The sequence below is a fragment of the Lottia gigantea genome (assembly GCF_000327385.1).
Source record: "Lottia gigantea unplaced genomic scaffold LOTGIsca_175, whole genome shotgun sequence".
NCBI classification, from domain to species: domain Eukaryota; kingdom Metazoa; phylum Mollusca; class Gastropoda; family Lottiidae; genus Lottia; species Lottia gigantea.
Genome location: NW_008708227.1, coordinates 229,176 through 244,940, shown reverse-complemented (window position 1 = coordinate 244,940; position 15,765 = coordinate 229,176). Strand labels below are relative to the sequence as shown.

Genomic DNA, 15,765 nt, shown 5'->3' with positions numbered 1-15,765 from the left:
TGCTGTTCTTATTCTGAACGTTCAACATCTGTTCATCCACCTCCTTCATGGACATACGACCTCTGAACATGGCAGCCACTGTAAGATAACGTCCATGACGTGGATCGCAGGCAGCCATCATGTTTTTTGCATCAAACATCTGTTGTGTGAGTTCTGGTACAGTGAGAGCTCGGTACTGTTGGGAACCTCGAGAGGTGAGAGGAGCAAATCCTGGCATAAAGAAATGTAGACGAGGGAACGGTACCATGTTGACGGCGAGCTTTCTCAAGTCAGCGTTGAGTTGACCAGGAAATCGGAGACATGTGGTCACTCCAGACATGGTGGCTGATACCAGGTGGTTGAGATCACCGTAAGTGGGTGTGGTCAGTTTGAGGGTACGGAAACAGATATCATATAGAGCTTCATTATCAATACAGTAAGTCTCGTCTGTATTTTCTACCAGTTGATGAACCGAGAGGGTTGCGTTGTAAGGCTCCACAACTGTATCAGATACCTGAAATTACAAGGATTCAGATTGTGAGGAAATTTGTTATGATAATTCTTATATTTATTCTTTGTCAACCAAAAACATCGGTAATTTGTATATATGGTACATTCTTATGACTGTCATAATGATTACAATGCTCGAACAGAAAGTGCTGACTTTTGAAATATAAGGATCAATTTAGTTAACGGACTTTGACTTGGCTTTTTCATTATCCAGGAATGAAGAACATGTTTGTAACTATGTGAGTAAAGTATTGTCCAAATTGAACACAAGCACTGAACCTACCTTTGGTGAAGGACACACGGAGAAGGTGTTCATGATTCTATCTGGATATTCTTCGCGGATTTTACTGATGAGGAGAGTTCCCATACCAGAGCCAGTTCCACCACCCAGAGAATGGGTCAACTGGAACCCCTGTAGACAATCGCAACTCTCAGCTTCTTTTCGGACTACATCCAGAACAGAATCTACCAATTCGGCACCTTCTGTATAATGACCTTTAGCCCAATTATTACCGGCACCAGATTGTCCAAACACAAAGTTGTCAGGGCGGAAGATCTGGCCAAAAGGTCCTGATCGTACGGAATCCATTGTACCAGGTTCCAAGTCGACGAGAACAGCCCTGGGTACATATTTACCACCAGTAGCTTCATTATAATAAACGTTGATTCTCTCCAACTGAAGATCTGAATCACCGTGGTAAGTTCCAGTTGGGTCAATACCATGTTCATCTGAGATCACTTCCCAGAACTGAAATAGAAGATACGGTGAATCTATTAGATATGCATTATAAGAACAAGTAATGTGAACTCTCTGAAAAGAGATGTTGGAGTTAACAAGCCTAGTCGTAAAGCTGCATCTAGTTTTTAGAAAGATTCGGCATGTTTTGTTTTTACTATCAATATCTGCCACAATAACCATAGTGAGCGAGTGTATTAGATTGTTTTAATGTCCCTGACATTGATAAAACTGGAACAGGAAGTCGACTGTAACTATGCCTTTAACATTACGACCTGATAGTCAGTGATGTTGTATGCGGCATTTCCTCGACTAGACAAACTGTTCTTCTCATAACAGTCTGGTGGGATTTGTCAGATGCTTACCTTGGCTCCAATTTGGTTTCCACATTGACCAGTTTGCATATGGACGATTTCTCTCATTTTTAAGTTTGTAAAAACTGACTAGAGTCAAGAACTGAAGTAAATGGTTGTTGAAAGTTGAATTCAGTCCAGATTTGACAGCGTTTTATGTCATACTAGTAAAACAGTCGCTATAAACAAATCTTCGCCCACAACATAGATTTAATAAGATCGTATCCTGTAATACTTTCTGATTTGTTTCAATAATCTAATCTGATGGATTATCGAGGACTCATAATCCAATTTCAGTAAATTCAATTAATTGAATCAAATCAAATCTTTAGTGAGATTACCGGATTATTATAAATCTGCTTAAACTCACAAATATCGAGTTTGACAGTATATTTCACCTCCTAATCCTGCTGATATATATAACGATAGCTAACAAGAAACAAACAACATAACAACAGAGCTCTTATTTTAGATATAAATAGAAATCTACACCAAACACAAAACATTCAGTTGCAACATTTCCTTGGTTAGCTTTACATCTTCTTGCAAGTTTCTTATCTTCAGATTCTCGTCGCTTTTTAACAATTCTTCAAAATGGTGAGTACAATTGATATTTACTTTTGAACTTAATGAAATTATTATTAAAAACGATACTCCGAATTTTATTATTCGTAAGTGTTAAGCGCTGTGGTGTTGAGTTTCAAAGCACGAAAATGTCGCTTTTGATATTCAGTCACTCTCTTCCCCTACCAGCTTTCTCCATTGACTCTAAAAAGGGGTTCTTAGTTTTTGATTCCAAGGTCAGAGTAGTCTCTTTGCTCCTTACACATTCTTTAGTTAATTGAGGAGTCTATTTATCTAATTATTCATATCTTTTTTAGCGTGAGTGTATCTCTATTCATGTTGGCCAAGCTGGTGTCCAGATGGGCAATGCCTGTTGGGAGTTGTACTGTTTAGAACATGGAATACAACCTGATGGTCAAATGCCTTCTGATAAAACTATCGGAGGTGGAGATGATTCCTTCAACACTTTCTTTAGCGAGACTGGAGCTGGTAAACATGTTCCAAGAGCTGTATTTGTTGATTTGGAACCAACAGTAGTAGATGAAGTCCGAACTGGTACTTACCGTCAACTTTTTCATCCTGAACAACTCATCACTGGTAAAGAAGATGCTGCTAATAACTATGCCAGAGGTCACTATACTGTAGGAAAAGAACTCATAGATCTAGTCCTCGACAGAACCAGGAAGTTGGCTGATCAATGTACTGGTCTTCAAGGATTCCTCATCTTCCACAGCTTTGGCGGGGGAACCGGATCTGGTTTCTCTTCCTTGTTGATGGAAAGATTGAGTGTTGATTATGGAAAGAAATCCAAATTGGAGTTTGCTGTTTATCCTGCCCCACAGGTATCAACTGCTGTTGTAGAGCCTTACAACTCTATCCTTACAACCCATACCACATTGGAGCATTCCGACTGTGCCTTCATGGTGGATAACGAGGCTATTTATGATATCTGTAGACGAAATCTCGACATTGAAAGACCAACCTACACCAACTTGAATCGATTGATTGGTCAAATCGTAAGCTCAATCACTGCATCACTCCGATTTGATGGTGCTTTGAACGTCGATCTAACTGAGTTCCAAACTAACTTGGTACCTTACCCACGTATCCATTTCCCTTTGGCTACATATGCACCAGTCATTTCTGCTGAGAAAGCTTACCATGAACAACTTTCTGTGGCTGAAATCACCAACTCTTGCTTCGAGCCAGCAAACCAGATGGTCAAATGTGATCCTCGTCATGGTAAATACATGGCTTGCTGCATGCTGTACCGAGGTGATGTTGTTCCCAAGGATGTCAATGCTGCTATTGCTACCATTAAAACCAAGAGAACCATCCAATTCGTCGACTGGTGTCCAACTGGTTTCAAAGTGGGTATCAACTACCAACCACCAACTGTTGTACCAGGCGGGGATTTAGCCAAGGTCCAGAGAGCTGTGTGTATGTTGAGCAACACAACTGCTATTGCAGAAGCCTGGGCCCGTCTTGATCATAAATTTGATCTGATGTACGCCAAGAGAGCTTTCGTCCACTGGTATGTTGGTGAAGGTATGGAAGAAGGTGAATTCTCTGAAGCTAGGGAAGATTTAGCTGCTTTAGAGAAAGACTATGAAGAAGTTGGGGTTGATTCTGTTGAAGGTGAAGGCGAAGAAGGAGAGGGAGAAGAATATTAAAATTTGAGATTGATTGAAATATGTTTTTTGGCAAATAAAACCCTTGCATAGACTGTATTTTTGGCTATCATTTATTTGATATTTCATGACTGAGCATTTTTGATTTGGTTTAAAACAGCAAGAGTTTTTTTCTTCCAGCATGAATAAGATCATTCATATACCTCAAGTTTTAAATGCTTTCACTTAGTTAAACTACGTAAAAATCTACTGTGCCCCTGGTCACCATACGGTTCTAAATACAGTACGAAGTTGTACGAAGACAGAAATATCCTAGCCCTTGTTTTTTGTGTTCGTTTTACCTTGTGGGGCACAACGATGTTGTGGAATTTCCGGTAATGTCTTAATGAACTTATTAATGGTTCAGCTTTATATAGCTACCTACAGTTATGCAAAATTTAGTCATGTGAGAAATTTTTAATCCATAAGTTTTGTGTGATCAATTGATCTTTTTTTCTTCATTACATTTTTGTATTTGAATGGATTTGTACCAATAATGTAAACTGATTTTTTAAATCTGTTACCGAAAGATTTAAGAAAGTTTTAACGACACCAATTTACTTCCAGATTACAACAATGAAACAGAACAGCATTGACTGATACCTGGAAATACACCCTGCTTCTCAATACCATTCCGACAGGCTGTCCTCGTACGTAGAGGCAAAGGTTGGTTTAGAAATGGGCATGTCATACGGGTAAAAATTAGCCGACTTAATAATCTATGAGAGAGCTGCAGTAAATGAAAATGTGGTTATCATGTTCTACTTTTCTGGGCATTTCGACTTAAACAGACTAATTTTATAATGCAAGTAATTTATTTTTGTAATATTACACGAGTAACCTTTATTCTGTATCCACGTCTTTTCCAAAACGTGTGACATACTCTTTCAGATCGAGACGGCCATCGTTATTTTCATCTGCTTCGTTAAAAATCGGGAGAAAGTCGTCCAATAAACAACCAACAGATGTATCGGAGCAATAACCATCAATAGATATGAGGAAAGTTGGTCTAAATAATTTGATCTCTAAATCAGTTAGAGTATTATCTTGGTTATAATCAGCAACTCGATATTCAGCTTGATACTCGTCTTCACTAACCAGGCCATCATCGTCAATATCAATCAAATTAAAATTTCTCTCTGTGATGACGAATGTTTTGATGGAGATTTCATAGCCAGTTACAACATCTTTTTCTTCCTTGGTCAAAAATTCCAAACATTTAGGCATGTCTCGGTTGTCTCCGAGTTCTCCAGTTTGAAGGAAGAAAATATCCGTCAGTTCTGATAAGGATAATAAACCATCCCCGTTTGTGTCATAGACATGGAAATCTTCTTCAGTAATTTCTTTCAACACAGGATCTCTTGCGACTTCGTCTTTTGAGATACCACCATCTCTATCAATGTCAGCCCTTAAAGCTGTATGCCTGGCATCACCATATTCTACAAATCCATCGTCATCAACATCAGAAGTTAGACAGTGGTGATAGATGTGAATTAAGTTAGAAATGGGACCCTTGATTGGAATACCTGCAAGATAGAAATATTAGAATGACGTCAAGTATAAAACATCAGCATGGCGCCAAGTTTAAAATATAGGTAAGATGTCAAGTATAAAACATAGAAAAAAACGTCAAGTATAAAACATCAGTATGGCGTCAAGTTTAAAATATAGGTAAGATGTCACGGTCAAGTATACAAAATAGGAAAGACGTCAAATATAAAACATCAGCATGATGACGTCAAGTTTAAAACATAGAAAAAACGTCAAATGGCGTCAAGTTTAAATCGTAGGTATGATGTCACGTACAAATCATAGAAAAAACGTCAAGTATAAAACACCGGTATGAAGTCAAGTATAATGCGTAGGCATGACGTCAAGTTTAAAACATAGTAAAAAAAACCGCCTAGTATAGAACATCAGTATGAGGTCAAGTACAAAACGTCAGCATGAAAAACATAGAAAAACGTCAAGTATAAAAATGAGAATGACGTCAAGTATAAAAATGAGAATGACGTCAAGTATAACACATCAATATGACATCAAGTTCAAAATATCAGTGTGACTATAAACTTATTGGCATCAACCAACTATTATTATTTGATCAAAATATTCAAGAAAAATATACAAACCATGAACAAGAGAAATTAGAAGACATCCAAAAATGAAACAATTTTTCCCCATTTTGCTGTGCTGCGTCTTTCTGGGTTGTTTATAACTGATCTATGCTCCAGTGTTTTTATATTTTATATCAAACTGTGGTGATGCGTAAAATGTGATAAACATTTTTATCTCTTTCGCTAGTTAGAGATTGTGTTAACAAGTCACAGATGTTCTAACTCTTGGACCAACAGCCAGTAATCTTGCCTCTAAATTAGGTTCATTCTTTCCACGCAATTTTTGCACGTAATTTTACTTTATTATTTGGTTCAGACCGTCATCATTTTTTTAAAATTTCAATTATTTTTCTCCTTGATGTTTAGACCACTTAAATCTATACTTGATCACCTGACTAAACAAGTCCTGATATAAGAGGTAAAGAAACGGTCGTCAAATTGTTCTCCATGTATTTTATGTGAATTTCTAACGCTTTTATCATAATCGTTTCATCCTCTGTTCTGATGCTTCGCATACCCTAGGGGAAATAGCTTTCCAACATCAACGCAGTGTCCATAACCCCGAGCTAAATGACAGCAAAAGTTATTATACAAATACATTTATGAACTTAATTGCCAACGTGTCGGAGTCACATGAAAAAAAGACACTTTAAATATGGATAAGAAGGCTCAAATTTTGACGGTCAACTGAATAGCTGAGAAAAATAATATCTGTTTCCAAGACTAAGGATGAAAGGGATGGTGTACGTGTCCCTTATAAATATTATTAGGAAAGTACAAGATATGAATAATTGATATGCTAGTCACTTAATGCCTTTTTCTGTATGTCTTATAGACGGTATATGGTTGATTATCACTTCAGAATAGACAATTATTAACGATAGCCGAATAATTGATCCCACACAGTGACTGGGCCCATCACCTTCGGGTTATATCACTCTATCCTGCAGCCCCTCACCTCTGCTACTAAATTCTCAAACTTGCGTTTTCAGCAACGAGCTTAAACACGTCGGCCTTGGCTCTTTGCCTTTTTGTCTCTGCTGTTAGTATATAAGAAATTCGGGTTCCAACTTAAGTTCCAGTTAAGAAAATGAGAAGGTTTTGGATCATTTATATATAGACACGAGTTAACAAAACAAAATTATGTATCATACACTGCAGATTTATTCAACCAATGTTCGATTTGATTTTAATATTCTTCTCCTTCTCCTTCTTCACCTTCACCTTCAACAGAATCAACTCCAACTTCTTCATAATCTTTCTCTAGAGCAGCTAAATCTTCTCTAGCTTCAGAGAATTCACCTTCTTCCATACCTTCACCAACATACCAGTGAACGAAAGCTCTTTTGGCGTACATCAGATCAAATTTATGATCAAGACGGGCCCAGGCTTCAGCAATAGCAGTTGTGTTACTCAGCATACACACAGCTCTCTGGACCTTGGCTAAATCACCTCCTGGCACAACAGTTGGCGGTTGGTAGTTGATACCAACTTTGAAACCAGTTGGACACCAGTCAACGAATTGGATGGTTCTCTTGGTTTTAATGGTAGCAATAGCAGCATTCACATCCTTGGGCACAACATCACCTCGGTACAACATGCAGCAAGCCATGTATTTACCATGGCGAGGATCACATTTGACCATCTGGTTTGCTGGTTCGAAACAAGCGTTGGTGATTTCAGCCACAGACAGTTGTTCATGGTAAGCTTTCTCAGCAGAAATGACTGGTGCATATGTAGCCAGGGGAAAATGAATACGTGGGTAGGGTACTAAATTAGTCTGGAACTCAGTAAGGTCCACATTCAAGGCACCATCAAATCGAAGTGATGCAGTGATTGAGCTTACGATTTGACCAATCAATCGATTCAAGTTGGTGTAGGTTGGTCTCTCAATGTCGAGATTTCGTCTACAAATATCATAGATAGCCTCGTTATCCACCATGAAAGCACAGTCGGAATGCTCCAATGTGGTATGGGTTGTAAGGATAGAGTTGTAAGGTTCTACAACAGCAGTAGATACTTGTGGAGCAGGATAAACAGCAAACTCCAATTTAGATTTCTTTCCATAATCGACACTCAATCTTTCCATCAACAAGGAAGAGAAACCAGATCCGGTTCCTCCACCAAAGCTGTGGAAGATGAGGAATCCTTGAAGACCAGTACATTGATCAGCCAACTTCCTGGTTCTGTCGAGGACTAGATCTATGAGCTCTTTACCCACAGTGTAGTGACCTCGTGCATAGTTATTGGCAGCATCTTCTTTACCAGTGATGAGTTGTTCAGGATGGAAGAGCTGACGGTATGTACCAGTTCGGACTTCATCTACTACCGTTGGTTCCAAATCAACAAATACAGCTCTTGGAACATGTTTACCAGCTCCAGTCTCGCTGAAGAAAGTGTTGAAGGAATCATCCCCACCTCCAATAGTTTTATCAGAAGGCATCTGACCATCAGGTTGGATACCATGTTCTAAACAGTATAACTCCCAACAGGCATTGCCCATCTGGACACCAGCTTGACCAACATGGATAGAGATACACTCACGCTGAAAAGACAGGAATTAATAGGTAACTAGACGGAATTAGACAAAGTAAGAAGGTACCGACCCGGTAATATGAAAAGAAGCGTGTAATTTAGGAGAAGAATGTGTATAATTCTAATTTAGAAGCCGAATAAAAAAAGGGAAAGGTTGAGGTTTCGGAGTAGGTTTAATGGCTGAATTTGAATTTGAATTTACTTTTGTTTGCCTTTAAACTCGAACTCACTAATAGTTGTACAACATTCGACCACCTTATAAAATAAAAACCCTAGATAATATAATTCAATATTGCTACTCGTTATAAATCAAGTCTTTTAATAGGGACTATGGCAGATCTAAATTACCAAAGATAAAAATCGCTACTTACCATTTTGAAGAATTGTTTAAAAGCGACGAGGGCGAAAACGAGAAACTTCTAGGAAAATTTAAAGCTAACCAAGGCAAGATGTTGCAACTGAATGTGTTGTGGTCGGTGTAGATTTCTATTTATATCTAAAATAAGAGCCCTGTTGTCATGTTATTTGGTTGTTGTTAGCTATCGTTGTATACCAGCTGGATTAAGAGGTGAAATCTATTGTCCAACGCGATATTGATTAAACCGATTAGAAAATAATCCGTTAATTTGACTGAGGCAAATCGATTTATCGCTTGTCACGCTTTGATTTTGTATTAATTTTTTCCTTTATAATTCTGGTCTTTTAGAGCTTATTGTTGGACCGATTTTCCTCGTATTGTCTAAAATATTATTTTGGAATAAACTTTTTCCCGTAAAATTGGAGAAAAGAAAAATCCTTTTTCTTTTTTTGTTAAGGAAATAACCCAAAATTTAGAATTTTTCAACTCGACGGCAAATTATCGGATTGACCTGAAAATCAATTCCGGTTTGGACTCGAGAGCTTTCGGTTCTATGGAATATGTTTGGGTGATCCCGCTTCGGTGAAAATAAAATGTCGACAAAATACATACAGTTTATATGAAATATCTAATTTATGTATTATTTTGGTTTTTATCAAAAACCTGCAATTTATCTAAAACTTGTTGGGAACAGAATTATGAATTCCGAATTTAATTATTTTTCGTTTTTGAATTTTCTTGAAAATTTTTGTATTTAGAATGCCCTGGACCTAATTAATATAAACAATTTTTTTTAAGATCTTTAATGACCGTGTGGTTCTTTTTCTATGAAGCATGGCAATAATGCATGAATATAATCTTTAGAATTTTAAATCTTTAATTTCTAACTTATAATGTATTTATTCCAAATCAATGTGGTTTTCGTAATCAGAATGAACTCTATATTCTCTTTTTAGCAATATATTTATATATATTGTAATTATATTTTGTAATTTCTGGATTCATGATGAGTTGTACTGTATATATTTCTCATATTATTCACTGTCCAACACACACTAGTTTTAATGGTAGCCTCGCTCGATTGAAGTTCAAAAAGTAAGGTTTTATGCAACGCTCGGATCTAAGTTACGCAGTTCTAGCTTTCTGGGTTTTTTTTGGTAGATCTATTTTCCAATTTCAAAATTTCCCTTTACCCCTTTTGTATGAATCAAAATACAGCTCAGTCAGAACAATTGTGAATGTGTATCTTTTTACTGTTGTCTTTTCAGGGTGCGTCATTGTTATTGGCGAATTGGTAATGGTTCATTTCGTATTATTTTTGAAGATTTTAAATTTTTTGACTCTGTAAATTGTAACTTAGAGTCTTTAAAGATCGAGTTTCCAGGTAAAACTTTACTTTATTTACTTGTTTATTAAAAAAGTCCTTATTCTCCATGCATAACACAATATCTCGCATCCACAATGAGGAAATTGCAAATGAAATCTGAACATTTCATTTTAAAGAATAGTTGGTAAAATCAATACACGAGTCAAAAAACAAATCATTAAACTAAGATTTAACTGGCAAAAGTGGAAAAACCATCGTTAAAATATACCACATGCTTTATGAAATGAGTTGTGTCCAAGGCCCGAATGAGCGGCATCTGCACAATGGATAATTTTATATTAACTGTGTTTCAGGGGATGACCAAAATAAATCTATGACGTTCTGTGGAACGTCTTATCCTAAAGAGTTACAATTGCACTATACTAAAACAGATTACTTCAATATTGTGTACTCTTGGCTGAAACCTAGCAAGAAACCTGTAAGAATTATCATTAGAAAAAGTAAGTCCATATTGTAACAAATTGTGGTCAACTAATGATGTAGAACTAACTGCCATATCACATCATTTAATATAGCTTACAATGATAACATATCTGTTACTGTAATTGTGATCTTGTACTTTACTAAGCATATCAAACTAATTACATTCTTATATATCATACTGTAACTAACCGATATTTTATCTCTTACTGTGTTAACTGTGGTAACATATCTCTTGTTGATGCGGGCACACGAGCGGTCTTGGTCGCTGTCTAGGCTTGTTAAGAGTTTCACCGACTGGCACGGGCACACGAGGAGACAAAAATCTCCAGTGGGTCGTTTTCTACCATGTCGATAATCACGTGTGTGGCCTGCAATTGCAAGGAAAATAATTTTTATTGGATGATGACGGTCTGTCTTGCAGACGATAAAACTACCGGAGACATTTATCAAACTTGATATTATAAATCCTGTCGGTGACGCGATAATCTTGTCGCGGAAGGATGGGTAGACGGGATATTTTACTCCAGAATCTAATTTGGCGACAAACTCCAACCAAGACCGCTCGTGTGCCCGCACCTTAATTGTGATAACATGTTTCTCATTGTAGCTAAATGTGATAACATAATTGTTATTACTGTTATAACTGTGGTAAAATATATCTTATTGTAACTTACTACGATAAAATATATTTCACTATAACTAACTGTGTTTAAATATTTCTTATTGTTTCTTAATTTGATAACATAAACATCTAACTGTAACTAACGGTCATAATACATTATGTCGTACTGTAACTAACTTTGATCACATATCTCTTACTGTAAATAACCGTGATCATATACCTCTTACTGTAACTAACTGTCATTACATATCTCACATGTATCTGACTGTTGTAGTGAGTCATATGCAGTGTCAGAATACATTGATCATTTCTAACTACCTCTAGCGTGTCAACATAAATAAAGACACAACCGATTTTGTCAATAAAATACATAAAATATTCGAGTTCCCTCTAATGCTATTTTAATTTCTATCAACGTTTCTTCTATGTATACCAATATCGATAACACTACTGGTTTAACGGCAGTTCGTAAAGCTTTTTATAGAAACCCAGATCCAAACAGACCCGACGAAGCAATTCTACAGCTTTTAGAAATTTGTCTTAGTCAAAACGATTTCACTTAATGGTAAAACATATTTACAAACTTCAGGGACAGCAATGGGCAAACGATTCGCACCTTCGTACGCAAACCTTTTCATGGCAGAGTGGGAACGTGAGGTGTTGCCCCTCTGTCGATTTGACCAAATTTTTTACGGACGCTTTTTGGATGACATTTTTATGGTTTGGACTTATTCTATCGAACAGTTTTGGGAATTCTCTGAAATTCTCAACAACCACCATCCTTCTACCAAACTAACCGCAAACGTGAGTGACAAAAGCATAAACTTTCTCGATACCACTGTCTTTAAGGGAGATTCCATAGCAGAAACAAATAAACTGGATATTAAAGTGTATTTCAAAGAAAGTGATACTCATCAACTCTTGCACAAGAGCTCCTTTCACCCAAAACATACCTTTTCTGGTATAATTAAGTCACAAGTTTTACGATTTCATCGAATTTGTACAAGATCGTCTGATTTCAACCAAGCCTGTACGATTGTTTTCTCAAAACTGAAAGAGCGTGCGTACTCTGAACGATTTTTACGAAACATAAAAAATTCCACCTTAGCATAGATAGCAGCTTAAAACAGACTTGATGCCGAAGTACCTCCAGGTTTAAGAAGTGCTCCATGTTTGTCCAGTAGATGCAAAACATGTCCCTTTATATCATAAACTCATTATTTTGTAAGCAACTCTACGAATAAAAGGTACCCGATCCAGGAACATCTAACATGTGAACATTCGAATGTAATTTCATGCAAGAAATATCCCAAACAATATGTAGGAGAAACTAAGAATAATTTACGAACTCGTTTTAATGCTCATAGGTCGGACATCAAATTAAAGAAAGACAAGCCTGTTTCTAATCATTTCAACCTCGACGACCATTCAATAGACGATCTCACCCTAATCCCGATTGAGCGTATAGATATTGACTTGCCCGAAGATGAAACTACCAAATTCCGCCAATCTAGGGAAGCCCATTGGATTGAGACATTGAATACAGCAAGACCTATCGGACTAAATATTCATCATAATGTAGGCATAGCACCCTTTGTTGTCCCGTTCAATACAACCAGCAATCGAGCAAGCAAGATAGTTCATGCCCACAATAAAAGCCTTCAAGAGAAATTCCCCCATGTCTATAAGCAGAAAATGATAGTTGCATATTCAAAAAATAAGAACTTAAATGATAATATTGTTCATAGTAAACTAAAAACGATTAGTACATAACAGATACTATACTTCTCGCCCATCGGGCAAGTTATTTTTTCTAATTTCAGATCAGAATAAGAACAGAAAAAACCCAATATCAAGACCCTTAATCCTAGATTCTAAATAAAGTGTCTGCTCCACCCTAGGCCTGTACATTTGGGAGAATCAAACCCTCCCTTCCCCGAAATGTAACTAACTGTGATAATTGTTTCTGACTTTGATGAAATATATCTTATTGTAACTAACTGTCATCACATATCTCTTACTGTAACTAACTGTCATCACATATCTCTTACTGTAACTAACTGTGATCACATATCTCTTATTGTAACTAACTGTAATCACATATAGCTTATTGTAACTTACTGTCATCACATATCTCTTACTGTAACTAACTGTGATCACATATCTCTTATTGTAACTAACTGTAATCACATATCTCTTACTGTAACTTACTGTCATCACATATCTCTTACTGTAACTAACTGTAATCACATATAGCTTATTGTAACTTACTGTCATCACATATCTCTTACTGTAACTAACTGTGATCACATATCTCTTATTGTAACTAACTGTAATCACATATCTCTTACTGTAACTTACTGTCATCACATATCTCTTACTGTAACTAACTGTAATCACATATAGCTTATTGTAACTAACTGTCATCACATATAGCTTATTGTAACTTACTGTGATCACATATCTCTTACTGTAACTAACTGTGATATAGTTAAATTTGTTGGATGTAGGATTGAAACCCTACCTTTTAATATGTTCTGTATGATAATGTAAAATGTTTAATATGTATGTGTAAAATAAAATAATATTGAAAAAAAAGAAGCTGTAAAAACTCGCCCTCGGTCAGTATTTTTACTGTAATAACCGTGATAACACGTCTTATGTATGGATACTAACCGAGGGCGAGTTTTTACAAAGTTTAGAAAACGTTTGGCGCATCTTGACTTTGAACCTTACAAACTAATTGTCAGTAACAACACTTAAAAAATATTACAAGACAGTCGTTCTTAAAGCCATCCGATAAGGAACCTGCGTAAAACTTGTACCTCGGAATAAAGAAACTACCAAGAGTTGGGAGGTTATTACTGACTTATAATCAACCTGCAACAACAAGGAAATTTGCCGCCATAGGTTTATAATGTAGCTTACTGTAATACAATATCTTTTACTTAAGTAATTGTTTGTGATCATATCCTTTTCGATGTTTTGGTACCTATTGTATCGGGTAGCTATATTCGTAAAAGATGTTTAGAACAGTAACGTCATCTGGGATGATGTAATGTAACTTGTCTGCAATAAAAGTATTTATGTAAATAGAACTTTCAATACGGTTATAGCTATTTGTAATACTATTTAAACTGTAAATAATTGAAATCATAATTTCAGCAGTAATGGAAAATCGTAACCTCTGTATAATTATTTCATACCCATAGGTGACGTACACTTTCCAAAAATACGTGAACTAGATGTAAGCGCAACACCAATGTATGTATATTCTCCCGGTTATCCTGATAAATATTACAAGTAAGTCCATGTCTGAAAGGAATGGGGCATTATGCAACATTTTCGTTATCAAAAGCGTGTAAATTATATCTGAATATATTTCTAAGATATGCAGTTTACAACTATGTTTCTACTTGATCAAACTCGATTTGTTTTATAAGGGTTAATTAAAAACGGACTAATTGTTAATCACGCAATTCGACCAAGTGTTGGTGTTTTTTATAATGGCCATAGGATAGGCTGGATTAGATCATGCTTTATTTCATAGATAAATATCTTGAAATTGTTATGAAACATTTTATTTAATGACAGGCAGTCGTACGAAGGGTCATTTAAAAAAAAACTAAATGTTATTTCTATTATAGGAATTTAGCCATTGAATGGATTTTAACTGCAAATGACCTTAAAAAAAGGATTATGTTAGAATTTCTATTCCTGGATATAGAAAATAATATGCAATGTCAAAATGATTTTGTACAAGTGAAAGGAGGTAAGTTGATATTGACAAGGGATGCAGCATCAGTTTTTAAGGTGAAAAAAAACCAAAAAAGCGTTTGCTCTATATCCTGTAAGTAACCTTTGCTATCTGAGCAAATACAGCAGACTTACAGAGAAATGGGACCAGTCGGTGAAAACTTATTTCTGAAACAGACAGATACTTCGATGATGTTTCTATGTGTTATACTGGACTAGGAAAACCACCACTCTGTTCAGTATTTTCTTGCAGGTTTGCGTCAACCAGCCATTTGTAAGCTGTAAGCTCTTCTAAATATTTCTTTTGCACCCACTTTAAGATACGAATGGTCTTTTCTTCACGGATTTCGACGATGAAATAAATTCTTAGACTGATATTATAAAACTATGGATAAAAAATTCCATTTTAGTTAATACAAATCTCCTAACATGTGGTCATAAATCAAAACATGTGGTTGCATTAAATGATTCAAGAGTTAATGTAACATTTAAAACGAATAGTTTTGAAGAAAATGATGGTTTTGTGTTCAGATATTATACAGAACCTTATCCTGGTGAGTTTCCAGTTTATTTCCTTCCAAACAATTCTCAGTCTCCATCTGTATTGTGTTCTTACTTCATCTGGTTTCGATTGTTCTGAACAATTAAAACGTTTTGACAAATGAGTTATTATAAAAGCGTATTCAAATGTTCCTATTTATGACATATATTATGTATTTTGAATATAAGAAAATAGAAAAAGTTGTGATAGAGAAGGA

General features: G+C 36.0%; 1 protein-coding gene across 1 annotated transcript in view; it reads left to right on the top strand.

Annotated features, from left to right (window-relative positions):
• The window catches only part of LOTGIDRAFT_238850 (hypothetical protein), a 58,695-nt gene that overhangs the window by 5,422 nt on the left and 37,508 nt on the right, over nucleotides 1-15,765 (top strand). Inside the window, exons 3-4 of the mRNA XM_009051943.1 lie at nucleotides 3,799-3,816; nucleotides 3,882-3,885. Of these exons, the coding sequence (XP_009050191.1) occupies nucleotides 3,799-3,815 (17 nt within the window). The 3' untranslated portion in view covers nucleotide 3,816; nucleotides 3,882-3,885. The remainder of the gene's footprint in view (nucleotides 1-3,798; nucleotides 3,817-3,881; nucleotides 3,886-15,765) is intronic.